Source organism: Salmo salar, chromosome 16, assembly GCF_965601325.2.
Source record: "Salmo salar chromosome 16, fSalSal1, whole genome shotgun sequence".
NCBI lineage: Eukaryota > Metazoa > Chordata > Actinopteri > Salmoniformes > Salmonidae > Salmo > Salmo salar.
This window is the reverse complement of record NC_138306.1, coordinates 31,746,683-31,763,395: the sequence shown is the minus strand read 5'-3', so window position 1 is coordinate 31,763,395 and position 16,713 is coordinate 31,746,683. Positions and strand designations below refer to the sequence as shown.

Sequence of the window (16,713 nt, the reverse complement as noted above, 5' to 3'; positions counted from 1 at the left end):
AATCCAATATCCTAGAATGTTCCTTTACTTCCATTTTCATTATTTTTCTTTTTGAGGTAAAGAATGTGTGGTGAAGGGGGGCATTCCAAATAATTATGTCCTAAAATCCCTTCCCCTAGAACACACCCTCCTCACACAAACACATGCTCCTAATTTTCCCCGAATGCATAATAATCCAGTGCTGGTGGGACACAGACCTGTCAGTGCACTGAGAGGTTGTTTTGGAAACGGGTAAAGAACTCTTGAGGACTCAGAGGGCTGCAGTGCCTGCTGCTGTCCCACACAGCTGTTTCTATCATTACTTAGAACCGCGAGGATCAACATAGACACCAGAGGGCCAACATGCTTTTTCTCTTGCTCTTAAAGGACATTTTTTTATTTTGAGGAGCTCACGCGATATAAAGTATGTATCACTTTTTGTGCCCTACACTTATTGAGAGGCGTGTGATGTTTGGGTTTCAAAGCATTCCCGTTTGAGGTTCACCTAACCCAGGGTTGATGGTATGAGAGGATAACCAATGCCAGATGTGTGGGAGAACAATCTGACTGATTTCATTTGAAAGAATATCGACCTCTTTCAGTATTACTCTTTGCTTGCAAAGGCAAGTTCATGAAATATCTATGAGCAATAACTGGTTAGCTAATCCCCATAGCAGTCTGCATGTTTATGGGAGGTCGGATAGAGACATAGAGCCAATTAAAGGCAGCTCAGTTCAGCTTCAAGTTCAGTTCCGAGTTCCAAGCTTTACCAACACAACGGGAGGTGTGAGGCTCTTCCAGAAGGACTGGACATGGCCACAGGGGTGTATATCTCAAAGTTCCTGGCCATAGCCATAGTGGTGTTGACTGTCTCATCTATTGGTGGAATAATTACAATGATTATTGTATATGAGAACGAAAGAATCAAGACACAACCTACAGCACCACCAACAACTAATTCCACTACTCCGTATCCAACTGGACCACCACCCAACATGAGACTCCCTGGAAACCTGATTCCAGAGAGCTACGACATCGTACTACAGCCTCACCTCTACATCGTGATGAACAACACTACCAATCAATCTCTCGTCTTCACTGGAAACTCCACTGTGTATTTTAGATGTGTGGAGAACACCAAAACTATCGTCCTTCACAGTAAAGAACAGAATGTGACTGCTGTAAAGGTGACAGATCTTGACAAGGAAAAGATCATCAAAGTTGATAACACCATACTCTATAGTAATGAAAGCAACTTCTTAGAGATTGTACTAGACAGTGTTTTAGTCAAAGATGGGAACTACAGTCTCTTTACTGCATTTGAGGGGGAGCTCCTTGATGATCTGGCTGGTTTTTACATGAGTTCATACAAAAAAGGGCCAAACACAGAGGATGACACTGAAAGGTAAGGGTTTCTTTGATAACTGCTGAGAAACTAAAATATCAAAGATTTGTTGTCAAACTTATATGAAAAGAATGCTGTGAGATGGAAATGAGATTTGACTTGTATGAAAACCCATTTACAGGTGGTTCGGGAATGAAACGATCATCGTCGAGCTTGATGAAAGGTAAGACTTGTACAAGTCTGATATGTTTGCATCATCAATTGCATTACATAACTGGATTGATCACAAACCACCACCCTAAACAGTGCTCTGGTTGGATAGAGCTTTCTCTGTCTGATAAAGGCATGATTACGTTGCCAATTTACAGGTGATAGTGGTGTAGTGACCTTTTGATAATGAACCTTTAAGTTTCGACTTCTTGACAGGGAGGACACATACTTCCCCTGTATCATCATGAGGCACAACACTCTGTATGCCTCAACTAAAACGGAGGCACATCCAACGAAGGCCTGACATACTATGGGATAATTTGCCCCTCTGCCACCAATGTAGTAATTGAGGGGGACAGCCAGAGCAGGGCTTGAACCAGAGACCTTGCAATTACAAGGCAGACACATTGCTCTTCCTACTGTGTCATTAGGTCAGACCTCTTGTTAGAGGCTGTTATATGGTTACATTTAGGAGTCTGTCAGGAAAGATAATGACTCTGTTTCATAAGTCCTCACAGGTTAGGTCAGGCAGTAGCTTACTCCTTTAATATGCAGTGCTTCCTTGAAATGAATTAGTAGTGGCCAGTACTAAGCAGCTAGAAAACAACCTGAAACCACGTCATTACATCTTGACGCATATTAATATGTGATCGTTTCCATGCTATAAATCAGTGACCTGCTAGTTTATAGACCACTGTGCTTGAACAGAGATCGAATACTAAGTTCCTCATGGTTTGTATTCTATTGCACTCTTTCCCTAAAAAAACATGATTTGCTTACAGATGGAATTCCAATTTCTTAAAAAAAGACCCCAAAGTGTCTTCTTCAGCAGACATGTGTACAGATGTATACAACATGTCCCTACAAATGGGACTATATTTCTTTATTTCTTGTCATATCAAATCACTCAGCAGTTGTTCAGTCCTGGCTCATATTTATATGTTCAACTTTAAAAGTGTTTATTATAAAAAAGACCCCCTGGGAGAATGTTGCACATTTTTCCTCTGTTCACTTCAGCAACAGCTTTGCTTCTCATTCCTTGAAAAGATTAGGACACTCATTTTGAGACAAATTGTTACTTCCTCAGTGGCTTTACAATTACAGTCCTGTATTGCAATAAATGTCCATCGCAGTTCATACTGTAGCTGCATAGACATTGGAAGCTTGGATAATTTGAAATACTGAAAGAAGCAAATTGAATCAAAATTAACTAACAAGTAACTATTTTCTGTATTTTATTGCTGTTGATTCACTGTTATTCAATTCCAGTTGTAATAGTTATCCTATTTTTCAACAAATACTTTCCACACAGATTCATCGCTACTAGCCAAATGCAACCAACCGACGCCAGGAAAGTATTTCCTTGTTTCGATGAGCCAGCCATGAAGGCTACATTTAGAGTCTCTCTCATCCATAGGCCTGGCACAACAGCACTAGCAAATGGGAAAGTCATAGGTGAGAAGCACATTTCATACTATTGTCATACTAGGGAATGTTAAGCCACCTTCTAAAAGGCGCCTCACATTCTTATGTACCCGTACAAAAAGGTTATACAGGAGTCCTGCAGGGAAAATCCTGCATAATACAGTATATATCCTGCAGGAATAAGAAGTCCTGCAGGATATCCCATAGGATTTTCAGGGCCACTTTACTGTAGGACAATTCCTGTAGGAATCCTGCAGGTACAGTGAGCTCCAGAAGTATTGGGACAGTGACATTTTTGTTGTTTTGGCTCTGTAATGATACAATGACAATGAAATGATAAAATGACTATGAGGTTAAAGTGCAGATTGACAGCTTTCATTTGAGGGTATTTTCTGAAATTACAGCACTTTTTGTACATAGTCCCCACATTTTAGGGGACCAAAACTATTGGGACGAATTCACTTATGTGTATTAAAGTAGTAAAAAGTTAAGTATTTGGTCCCATATTCATAGCACGCAATTACTGGTAAATAATGTATTGTGTCATTTTAGAGTCACTTTTATTGTAAATAAGAATAGAATATCTTTCTAAACACTTCTACATTAATGTGGATGCTACCATGATTACGGATAATCCTGAATGAATCGTGAATAATGATGAGTGAGCCCCCAACAAATGCTAGAGGTTATCATGTCTTGGGAGTATGATATTTGTGCATCTAACTTTCTCACTCATCATTATTCACGATTCATTCAGGTAGCATCCACATTAATGTAGAAGTGTTTAGAAATATATTCTTATTTACAATAAAAGTGTAAATAACACTCAAATGTAAATGACACAATACATTATTTACCGTTCATTTCTATTGGGCACAAAGAAATCTGAAACGCAACCATAACAAACAGCAAATGCATCCAACACATTTGTAGAGTCTCAAGCTTGGTGTAGTCATTGCGTGCTATGAATATAGGACTAAATACTGAACTTTTGACTACTTTAATACACAAGTGTATTTGTGTACTTTTGGTCCCCTAAAATGGGAGGACAATGTACAAAAAGTGCTGTAATTTCTGAACAGTTCACCTGATGGATGAAAATGCTCTCAAATTAAAGCTGACAGTCTGCACTTTAATCTCATAGTCGTTGTATCACTTCAAATCCAAAGTGCTGGAGTACAGAGCCAAAACAACAACAAAAAATTCACTTTCCCAATACTTTTGGAACTAGTCCGTCAAGAAAACAATATGCAAAACTGTATTTTAAAAATGTAGACATACGTTTATGACTTCTCATTAAATTCATATTTTTATATGCATTACTTTTAGTAGACAATCATTCACAGATTATGAGGCTAATGCATGCATATACTGTGCCTTTTCTTTTTGCTTATATTGAGCATTAACTGTAGATACTATTGTGTGACAAGTGTCAAAACAAAACTCTTTCCTTTCATACTATTTCAAGTAATCAGTGAGTCTTTTTTATTCCTTTTAGGTACAACCCTTGAGGTTATCGATGGAGAGACCTGGGAAGTCACTCGCTTTCAAACGACTAAGAAAATGTCAACTTACCTCTTAGCTTTCACAGTGTCTGATTTCGATTCCATAGGATCTACACATGAAAGAGTTGACATTAAGGTATGTAGCTATAGTTGTTGAATCATAACTGTAGTAGTGCATTATATCAACAAAATTACTTGGGAAATGGACCATGTGAAAAGGTTTGTATTTCAAGAGCAATATCAAAGAAAGTTAATACTGTTGTAAATTACAAATTCTCTCTAGATTCCAGCCAAACCGCTATACTATTTAAATGTATTCAGTTTAGAGTACACTGCTGATTTTCATGGTAGAGATGTTTTTACTGACCAAATAATATTGATATGATACTAAAACTCACTTTTTTTTATTTTCTGTTCGGTTTGTTAAAGACATATGCTCGACCGGAGGCCATAAAAGCTGGACAGGCAAAATATGCTGCAAGTATCACTGGAAATATACTGGCGTTCTATGAGAGTCCTGGAGTATTCAAAATGAATTATCCTTTGAGCAAGCTAGGTATGTATGGCATGATTGCATCATAACAATGTAAAATAAGCATGGGTTAATCATAACATTGCAAATGTTCAACACAGATGAATTGTCATAAAATCCATCTAATCAATTTAATTCTTTACTCCATACATAACCTGTCCAAAACAATGTAAGAAGAACAGTGATTATGTTGTGAAATTCAATTAAAATAACCTATTTTCAGTGGTGTAAAGTACTTAAGTAAAAATACTTTAAAGTACTACGTTTGCATTTTGAATGCTTAGCCGGACAGGAAAATTGTCCAATTCACTGACTTATCAAGAGAACGTCCCTGGTCATCCCTAGTGCCTCTGATCTGGCAGACTCATAGCACACATGCTTTGTTTGTAAATTATATCTGAGTGTTGGAATGTGCCCTTGTCTATCTGTAAATAAATACAAAAAATCAAATGGTGCTGTCTGATTTGCTTAATAAAAGGGATTTTTAACTTTTTAACTTTTGATACTTAAGTATATTTTTTAATTTACATTTACTTTTGATATTTAAGTATATTTTAAATCAAATACTTTTAGACTTTTAATCAAGTAGAATTTTACTGGGTGACTTTCAACTTTTACTTGAGTCATGTTCTATTAAGTTATCTTAACTTTTACTCAAGTATGACAATAGGGTACTTTTTCCACCGATATCTATTTTATATCTACTTTAGATCAAATTGCTCTACCAGACTTCAGCGCAGGTGCCATGGAGAATTGGGGCTTGGTAACATATCGTGAGACAGCTCTGCTATATGAGGAAGGGGTGTCCTCCACATCAAACAAAGAGTGGATTGCCACAGTTATTGCACATGAGCTTGCCCATCAGGTACGAAAACTCAAAATGACTATTTCAAAATTGAATATACACTACCGGTCAAAAGTTTTAGAATACTTACTCATTCAAGGGTTTTTCTTTATTTGTACTATTTTCTACATTGTATAATAATAGTGAATACATCAAAACTATGAAATAACATACGAAATCATGTAATAACCAAAAAAGTGTTAAACAAATCAAAATATTTTATATTTGAGATTCTTCAAAGTAGCCACCTTTTGCCTTGATGACAGCTTTGGACACTTTTGTCATTCTTTCAACCAGCTTCATGAGGTAGTCACCTGGAATGCATTTCAATTAACAGGTGTGCCTTCTTAAAAGTTAATTTGTGGAATTTCTTTCCTTCATGCATTTGAGCCAATCAGTTGTGTTGTGACAAGGTGGGGGGGGCTCAAATAAGCAAAGAGAAACGACAGTCCATTATTACTTTAAGACATGAAGGTCAATCAATACAGAAAATGTCTTCAAGTGCAGTCGCAAAAACCATCAAGCGCTATAATGAAACTAGCTCTCATGAGGACCGCCACAGGAATGGAAGACCCAGAGTTATCTCTGCTGCAGAGGATAAGTTCATTAGAGTTACCAGCCTCAGACATTGCAGCCCAAATAAATGCTTCACAGAGTTCAAGTAACAGACACATCTCAACATCAACTGTTCAGGAGGAGACTGTGTGAATCAGGCCTTGATGGTCGATTTGCTGCAAAGAAACCACTTCTTAAGGACACCAATAAGACGAATAGACTTTCTTGGGCCAAGAAACACGAGCAATGGACATTAGACCGGTGGAAATTTGTCCTTTGGTCTGGAGTCCAAATTGGAGAATTTTGTTTCCAACCGCCGTGTCTTTATGAGACGTGATGTGGGAATGGATTATCTCTGCATGTATATTTCACACCGTGAAGCATGGAGGAGGAGGTGTTATGGTGTGGGGGTGATTTGCTGGTGACGCTGTCTGAGATTTATTTAGAATTCAAGGCACACTTAACCAGCATGCCTACCACAGCATTCTGCAGCGATACACCATCCCATCTGATTTGGGCTTAGTGGGACTACCATTTGTTTTTCAACAGCACAATGAGCCAACACACCTCCAGGCTGTGTAAGGGCTATTTTACCAAGAAGGAGAGTGATTGGGTGCTGCATCAATCAATCAATCGTATTTATAAAGCCCTTTTTACATCAGCCGATGTCACAAAGTGCTATACAGAAACCCAGCCTAAAACCCCAAACAGCATGCAATGCAGGTGTAGAAGCACGATCAGATGACTTGGCCTCCACAATCCCTCAACCTCAACCAAATTGAGATGGTTTGGGATGAGTCGGACCGCAGAGTGAAGGAAAAGCTCAGCATATGTGGGAACTCCTTCAAGACTGTTGGAAAAGCATTCCAGGTAAAGCTGGTTGAGAGAATGCCAAGCTTGTGCAAAGCTGTCATCAAGGCAAAGCGTGGCTTCTTTGAAGAATGTAAAATCTAAAATACTACATGATTCCGTAGTTTTGATGTCTTCACTATTATTCTACAATGTAGAAAATAGTCAAAATATAGAAAAAGTAGGTGTTCTAAACTTTTGAGCGGTAGTGTATGTATTAATGTAAATTGCACCACAATTAATTAAAAACATGATCTTGCATTTTTGTGGCATTCACTGTAACACCACCTAAATTTGTTGTTTTCAGTGGTTTGGAAACCTGGTGACAATGAAATGGTGGAATGACCTGTGGCTGAATGAGGGATTTGCAACATATATATCCTATATGGGAGTGGATCATATTGAGCCAACATGGAACATAGTATGTCCCTAATAACTTATTAATAACTGTATTTTTTTCTGCATCTGTTGCATCAGATTTCAAATTGTAGTAACACTTCTAAGAGGCTTCTTTTCATTTGGTCTCTGATTGTTTTGTTTTTCCAGAAAGATCTGATTGTTCTAAATGACATCCAGACTGTATTTCAAGTGGATTCATTGGTATCCTCCCATCCCTTAAGCTCTAAAGAGGATGATGTTCAAACTTCTAGTGACATCACTCAGCTTTTTGATTCCATCACCTACAGCAAGGTCTGGTTGTCACAGAGCCCCATGGGGGAAGAGAGATGATATCAAAAATGTTTATTTTTAACATTGTACAGGAATGTTCTATATAGTGACAGAATGAGTTGATGTAATGTATGAATATTAACATATCTTCACTCTTCAGGGGGCTGCTGTGCTGAGAATGCTGGCAGATTATCTGGACGAGAGGGTCTTTCTGAATGGTCTGAGAGTACGTACAAATATGGCTTTGTCCATTAATGTGTAGGATGGCTTATTGTCAGAGTGTGGAACATCTGTTGTATATTTGCAATTTTCCACATGGATGTATCAAAACTAATGGGAACTTTTTGTGTAAGTGTGTGTAAATACTATTGTTTCAAAATGTTTCAGAAATATCTTCAGGCTTTCCAGTACAGTAATACTGTACACAAGGACCTGTGGGAATATTTACAAGAGGTAAAAGCTGATAGTTTTGCTAGGCATATCAAAACAAAACTAGTATATGTAATTATGTTCTTTCAAGCATGTAAAACTTATAGAATGCTTTAGGGGCATGAATACATTGTATAAAATGCTAATGACAAAAACGTTCTAGGCGGTGGATGAGGACAGCAGCCACATTAAAGTTGCTGAAGTCATGGACACTTGGACAAAGCAAATGGGTTACCCAGTCATCACCATCAACACCACCAATGGGGCAGTTTCTCAAGAACATTTCCTCCAAAATCAAACATCTGACTACGAGTAAGTCCTGCACTATGTCAAGAAACATCACAGAGAGAGAAAACAAATATAACAGGTTTCCTGAACCACTGATTGTCCCCTCCATGTAGAATTAGATGGCCATATGGCTGACTTTGTGAAATCCTGTGCTGGGTCCGTCCCCCACAGCAGGCGGGGAGTTCAAACCCAGGCTACTCCACCTCTTGTTCTCAAAAGCAATGGATTGTTGCTATAGTACTCTGACAGACATTTCCACTCAACAGTTTTAGAGTAACACTTTATTTGAAATATAAACCATAACAGCATCATACTATTATCATGAATATGACATAATGAATGTCATAAGATGTAATTTTTCATACATATGTTGACATAACAGCTTATGTTGCTTACTCACCTAAAAATTGTTGCTAAAATGGTTAGTTGTAGCACCTGTCATAACCATTTCCAGTACATGCAAAATGGCACTGCCTTGACATTCAGTTATGACGTTTATGACAATATTATAACACTGTTATCATTTCAAATGAAGTGTTACTATAGTATATTATTCCAGTTTTAATTGGATTACATTGTAATGAATTAGGCCAACAATTAAGCATTTTATTAGCATATGTGAATATAGCTGTAGGTCATAATATTATGCCGATATATTTTTTCTCTTTCATTAGTTTTGAATGGCATGTTCCAATCAGAGTGATGAAGGAAGGTGAACCAATAAAAATAGCTACACTGGATAAAAAAGGTCAAGGTAAGGAGTATTTAATTGAATATACATGTACAATTGTTAATATTTGTCTTAGTATCACTTTATGAGTAACCTCGTCCCCAGGCTAATTGAGAGAGATGATCTGATGAGCTATATTATGTACAGTAATTCTCCATTATAGATAGACTGAACATGGCAAATATACTGTATGATAACAGCAAACCCAACTAATTCAATGGTGCTAGTCATTAGTTCTGTCAATAAAAACCTAATTAAGGCATATTGTAACTCTCATGTTCTGAATTTGCTAAACAGTGCTGATGCCTGATTTCCTGTCTGAAGATGGCAAGTGGGTGCTTGCCAACATAAACTGTATGGGATATTTCAGAGTCAACTATGATCCAGTGAATTGGGATAGACTGCTCTCTCAGCTGGAAAGTAATATTCACGTAAGTCTTCCTCATTTGTGTGGAACAGTATTGTCCATACAGTCCAAGTCAGACACGAAACAGAGCACAATGGTGTGGGCGTACCCCAACAACAGAATGGTGCGGGCAATACCAGTCCTAAAAAATATTAATGCAAGTAGACCACTGATTAGCCAGCTCATCCTCCTCTATGAGGAAATAGCAAGCATTTGTTTTTAGTTTTCACTGGACAATTACTTAACCCCATGGCTTTAAAACTGCAACATTTTATCTCAGCCTCATGATAAAATGTGTAGAGTAGCATTATAAAACTGCAGATTGTTATCTGCCCCATGGCAAAATGTGTTGAAATGCTGGACGTTTTCATGAAAAAAATCTGTAATTCCTTTTTTTGTTGAGGTTGTGGGGCCTTCCACTTATATTGTTTTCAAAATACCCCTTGAGAGGCATAGTACGTAATGTCAAACTGTAGAATTGCAGGAAATGCATTTTAAAATGTCAGCAACAACAACATCCTGGGGGAGGACTACCCCCGGGTCCCCCTGTTTATTGTTTACCCCCCCCCCCCATAATATCTACACTGCAGTTATATTTACAGATATAAAGTGGGTTGTATCTTGGTCACGCAGTTGAATAAATAGTATATAATAGAACAGCAGCATTGACTGCGTGTTGCTAGTGTCTGTCTGTTTATGGATGGTTGTGTGTGTGTGGAGAGTCGGTGAAAATGGTCACTAAGGCTCAGGTCTGTGCAGGAGACAGCTAGGGTTAGCTGTTCAGCAGTCTGATGGCCTGGTGGTAGAAGCTGTCTCAAAGCCTGTTGGTCCGAGACCCAATGCTCCGATACTGCTTGCCAGATGGTAACAGAGTGAGCAGTCCGTGGCTCGGGTGACTGAAGTCCTTGACGATTTTCCGGGCCTTCCTCAAACACAACCTTGTGTAGATGTCCTAGAGGGCAGGGAGCTTGCCCCCAGTGATGTATTGCCCGTCCGCACCACCCTCTGTAGAGCCTTGTGGTTGAGGGCTGTGCAGTTGCCATGTGCACACCAATGAAATTGAAGCTTTTGACCCTCTCCACTGCAGTCCCGTCAATGTCAATAGGGACGTGGTCCCTCTCCTCATTCCTCATTCCACGATCAGCTCCTTCGTTTTGCTGATGTTGAGGGAAAGTCTGTTTTCCTGGCATCACTTTGACAGGGCTTGAACCTCCTCCCTGTAGGCTGTCTCGTCGCCGCTGGCGATCAGGCCCACTACTGTCGTGTCATCGGCAAACTTAATGATGGTGTTGGAGTCATGCGCGGCCTCGCAGTCATGGGTGTACAGGGAGTACAGGAGAGGGCTGAGCACCCCCCGGGGGACCCTTGTGTTAAGAGTCAGCGTGGCGGAGGTGTTGTTGCCTACCCGCAACACCTGGGGGCGGCCTGTCAGGAAGTCCAGCATTCAGTTGCAGAGGGAGATGTTCATACCCAGTGCCTTGAGCTAAGTGACGAGTTTGGAGGGGAATATGTTGTTGAAAGCTGAGCTGTAGTCAATGAACAGCATTCTCACATAGGTATTCCTCTTGTCCAGGTGGTGTAGGGCAGTGAGCAGAGCAATGGCGATTGCGTCATCCCTGGATCTGTTGGGTCGGTATGCAAAGTGTTATGGGTCTAGGGTGTCAGGTAAGGTCGAGCTGATGTGTTCCCTGACCAGCCTCTCAAAGCACTTCATGAAGACAGAAGTGAGTGCTACATGGCGATAGTCATTTACCTCTGTTTGCTTGGGTAGGAGGGACAGTGGTGAGTACATTGAAGAATGCTAGACACCTGGCATGCATCAGATAATTCAAACCCCTCACCGCAGATCACAGACCATGGAGCATGACCCTTAATAAGACTATGTTAGCTCACTTGTGCAGTTTGCTTTAAAGACGCTCTCCAGCTTTGAACTTTTCCGGTTGAAAAACAATATAACAAGTATAAATATAGTAATATACAGTACACACACTAAAAAATATATGTTTTGAGTACTGTAATATTTTTTAAACACAACTGTGTAACTGTGAACTTCAAGGAGTAGGACATGATGGTCTGATGTGACGTCATCGGCCTCCCCCTTTCCTTACGGGAACAATAGAGGAGTACTAGAGGGGGGAAAAAGGAAAGGCCCCTCTTTTGCCATGTCGTACCTGGACCACCTATTGAGATTTGCCTTGGTTCAGTAAATCAGGTGTTAAATGAGGTGAAAAAGAGACTGGAGTAGGCCTTTAATAATTAGAATTCATTTGATTTATTCTCAGGAAATTCCAATCATCAACCGGGGACAGCTTATTGATGATGCATTCAACTTGGCAAGGTAATCTCATCTAAGACTGATACATTCATGGACTTCCTTCAAAATGTATACTCTGATAAACATGTTTTACACATCACAATGATGTGAAATCATACTTTCTTGGTGTAATTAATATCCTCTTTGGACGGCTAAGGTCTTCTTATATTATGTATTTTATTTGTTTATCAAGGGCCAAACATATCAATGTGACACTGGCTTTGAGAACTACCAAGTACCTCTGGAATGACACAGAGTACATACCATGGGAATCAGCACTGAGAAACCTGGACTATTTCATTCTCATGTTTGATCGCTCTGAGGTCTATGGCCCAATGCAGGTCAGTCATCAAATAAAGATACTGTACATTAGAGTGCCCTTTTTTCATAGCAAACTGTATTCCTACAAATGCAAATGACAAATATGAGTGTAATGCAGTATTTTTTCCTATGCTATTTCCAGGCATACTTAAGAAAGCAAGTTGGTGGCCTTTATCAACATTTTGAAAATTTCACCATGTTTTCTACAGTCCCAGAGCAGCATTCTGCACAGTGAGAAACATATTTTCGTTGGATATTGCAACCCTCTGAACACATCCTCTCTTTAAGCATGTTATTAACATGTCATTATTCGTTCCCAGGTACAACCAGATTAACGCCATTTCAGTCGCATGCAGCAATGACATTCCAGAGTGCCAAGAAATGGCAAAAATGCTCTTTGACAACTGGATGACAAACAAAACCAGCAATCGGTATGGAGTTAGGTTTCATCATGCCAACACAGACAGATGCATGCTAGTTCCTGCTGTACTTATCACTGCATTTCACAGTTGAATGGGGTCGTCATGTCATTCATAAAACATAACACATAACCTGAAATATGCATGAGATTAATTCAATAACCTAATACCAAAATGCTATATGCAATTTTGGATATATTGAATGTATTGATCCTTTTAACTGTAATGACCAGATTCTGTTTCTCTCTTTGATTGTCCTCACTGCCACAGTATACACCCTAACCTGAAGGCCACCATCTACTGCCAAGCTATAGCTGCTGGGGGAGAGAAGGAATGGGAATTTGCTTGGGGCAAGTTTGAGAATGCCACCACAGCCACAGAGAAAGACAAACTAAGATATGCCCTCTCATGCACCAGGAAGATCTGGCTCCTGAACAGGTTAGATTGATTTCTGTCTGTACCACCCTTTTCAGGATATACAATTTAGTTGCTGTGCAAAGACCATTTATCTGGCATTTCCTTCTCATCTTGCAGATACCTTGAGTACACTTTGAACCCTGACAAGATAAGAAAAATGGATGCAGTTTCTACCATCAGCTACATAGCCAGAAATGTGGCAGGACAAGCAATAGCGTGGAATTTTGTACGCGCAAACTGGAACTACATCAGCTTGGAGTATGTTTTTTCTGTTGTTAAGTACTGTATATAGCAAGGCCTAATATTAAGACAAACAAGCCAGAGGACCAAGTTCCTTTCCAACTGAAATAATGGAACCATGACTTATTAGCAATTATTTTGTATGGTGTCTCATAATGTGTAAAAATCACCTAAATAAACCTCATGCAATATACCAATAAGGAAGGTGTAGACCGGTCAAACAAGTCAGGTACAAAGGTCTCATTGGCCAATCAGAGGAAATCACCTCTAATGTATTTGTTTGGAGTTGCCAGTAAGTAAGTAGCCTGCCCTATGAGCCGGAGCCTATTTCCTGTTTCTGTAGCGTGAGGCAGCTTGATGTACACCTCCTGGACAGGACGCTAGTCTATCGCAGAGTGCCAAGCAGAGACCCATCAGGTCACATTTTTACAGTCTTTGGAATGACTCTGGCAGGGATTGAACTCAACCTTGGAATCTCAGGGCGGACACTAACCACAAGGCCACTGAGTTGCCAGGCAGTCATCTAAATTGGCTTCTATCAAACTGCTTGCTGAGCAAACATGCTCATTTCACCCCTCTCCTCCGCTCTCCTCCTCAGGTACGAAGAAGGGATCATGTCACTTGGCAACCTGATTGATGGAGTGACGCAGAGATTTTCCACTGACTTTGAGCTTGAAGAGGTGAGCATCTCCCTATTCGTAACAGGCAAGGCCCACAACGCTATCTGAGTCACAAACCTCTCCTCCGCTCTTGAATGCAGTGATTGATTTTTAATGTCTGGGGATGAGAGACTAGGTTCAGCTGGTGGGAGTTGAGTTTTGAGTAATTACCGGTTTCCGCCCTAATTCAAACTTTTCCCTGATTTGTTATTGTGCAGCTGTGGCAGTTCCTGACCGACCATGATGTAGAAGAACTGCATTTGGCAATCAGGGCCCTAGAGCAAGCCACTGAGAGAACTGAAGCCAACATTAAATGGGTGAAGGAAAACAAGAAGACTGTTTTGGAGTGGTTCAAAAATGAGTCAAGGCGAGAGCAGCTGAACTGAGCTGATAGGATGAGAACCAGATGGACCAGAGTGCCATGATTTTGAACACACCCTGTATTTGACTTGAGTCTTGGGGTGTATTAATTAGTCGGATTTTGCAACGGAAACCGTTTACTGTTTACTCTAAGAAGCAAATGGAAGCAAACGTAATCAAACCTGGAGGGACCTACCTGAATTTGTCTAATAGAAACAGCAATGGTTTCCGTTGCAAAATGTTTTGCAACAGATCAAATGTTTTGCAACAGTATCCAACTAATGAATACATCCTTGATTTCATTCCAATTAGATCTGAAAACAGGTTTTATACAATCAACATGCAATATAATCCTAACATAAATGTATATTTCAATGTTTTTGTCACTTGTAATTCAAAAAGATGAGAAATTCTAATCAATTTTAGTTAAACAAGTAACATTCCACCATTTGTTGTTTGAGACAATATTGTTTACACTGACAGTCACACCCAAAGAAAGCGCTTTCTCAGGTTAACAACTACAATTATTTAGTTAAACGACTATCAAACAACACAACTATAGCAATAAAATGTCTATATATTTTTATATTTCTATTTACATTTTAGTCATTTAGCAGACAATCTTATCCAGAGCAACTTACAGTTGTAGTGAGTGCATATGTTTTCCTAAAACAAATATATATTTTAATAAATTTAACAAATTGATTGAAGTTAGATTGGTAAAAGGACTAGATTGAGAAGGGCTATTGTGTTTTTGATCTATTTTGGAGGACGCATGATTTCAAATCACTTACAATAGTTGACTTATTCTACTGTAGCCTAGATCTAAGTGGCTACTTCATACATTTACATATGCAGATATTCTGATTAGCAGGCAACGTTTACTACTCTACTAGTCAAAGCTATAACTCCATCCTTGCGTGATCACTCTTACCCAAGTGATGGTTTACATTTTGGATGACACATCATTAGAACAGCATCAAATAAATTGCCATTAGCTTTATTACAAAGTTATTACAAGGTTAGCCTTGTACATGTGATTTGTACCCTTCTACAGACAATGATGCATTTTCAATAGAGCGATTAGTAGAGGGGGTAAAGCATGTATGATGATTACCAAAGAGAGGCTTTACACCCCTATATCAAAGGTACCCTGCAATACCAAGATTTGTCAGCATCTTATAGAGTCTATATTACATGCATGAATAAAAAACAACATTAAAAATGAAACGCCTCTCTTCTTCTGTGTGCATATGCAGCACAAGCAATGTTGGAGGCTGTGCAATTCTATTCATCTCCCCAATCATCCTAAGATAGAAAAGTCAAATAGGGGTGATAGGGGCCAAACATTGAAATGGGGTGTCATAAAAGATATACAGTACAGAGAAAAAGCTATAATTTATGTTCAGTGACTAGACTGTAGATCAGGGATGGGCAACTTTGATGGGTGTGGGGACCACAAAAAATCTGTACTCATGAGGGCCCGCAGTTGCTCGTGGGTCTGCGTACCCACATCTACCTCGCTACCCCCTCTTGGCCCTCCTCTTGACAGCGGAGAGAATTGTTTTTAAGTTTTCGAGTACATTTTGTGCAATTCTACACATTTTGCAATAGGGTGTAGGGAAAATGTTGCAGTTTCAAAACAAGTTTGATATACACTACTGGTCAAAAGTTTTAGAACACCTACTCATTCAAGGGTTTTTCTTTATCTTTACTATTTTCTACATAATAGTGTAGACATAGCCCTATTGGTATTATAGTTTATCTTCTGAATACCCTCCTACCTTGTCACAACACAACTGATTGGCTCAAACGCATTAAGAAGGAAAGAAATTCCACAAATTAACTTTTAAGAAGGCACACCTGTTAATTGAAATGCATTCCAGGTGATTACCTCATGAAGCTGGTTGAGAGAATGCCAAGAGTGTGCAAAGCTGTCATCAAGGCAAAGGGTGGCTATTTGAAAAATCTCAAATCTCAAATATATTTTGGTTTGTTTCACACTTTTTTGGTTACTACATGATTCCATATGTGTTATTTCATGGTTTTGATGTCGTCACTATTATTCTACAATGTAGAAAATAGTAAAAATAAAGAGAAACCCTTGAATGAGTAGGTGTTCTAAAAATGTTGACCGATAGTGTAATTCTACACATTTTGCCATGGGGCAGAGAGAAGATTTAGCAATTTTATAACTCATTTCATGCAATTCTGCTC

General features: G+C 39.2%; 1 protein-coding gene across 1 annotated transcript; it reads left to right on the top strand.

Moving 5' to 3' along the window:
• The first annotated feature begins 162 nt into the window (after window positions 1-162).
• LOC106573760 (aminopeptidase N) lies at window positions 163-15,726 on the top strand. The gene is made up of 21 exons (XM_014149103.3): window positions 163-1,384; window positions 1,506-1,547; window positions 2,847-2,989; window positions 4,458-4,600; window positions 4,894-5,020; window positions 5,707-5,861; window positions 7,552-7,665; window positions 7,791-7,934; window positions 8,074-8,139; window positions 8,301-8,366; window positions 8,506-8,654; window positions 9,305-9,384; window positions 9,658-9,791; window positions 12,049-12,104; window positions 12,274-12,421; window positions 12,544-12,632; window positions 12,722-12,832; window positions 13,091-13,258; window positions 13,355-13,495; window positions 14,076-14,157; window positions 14,355-15,726. The coding sequence occupies exons 1-21, from the start codon at window positions 792-794 to the stop codon at window positions 14,520-14,522; spliced, it is 2,919 nt and encodes a 972-aa protein (XP_014004578.1). The 5' UTR covers window positions 163-791; the 3' UTR covers window positions 14,523-15,726.
• Window positions 15,727-16,713: the final 987 nt, after the last annotated feature.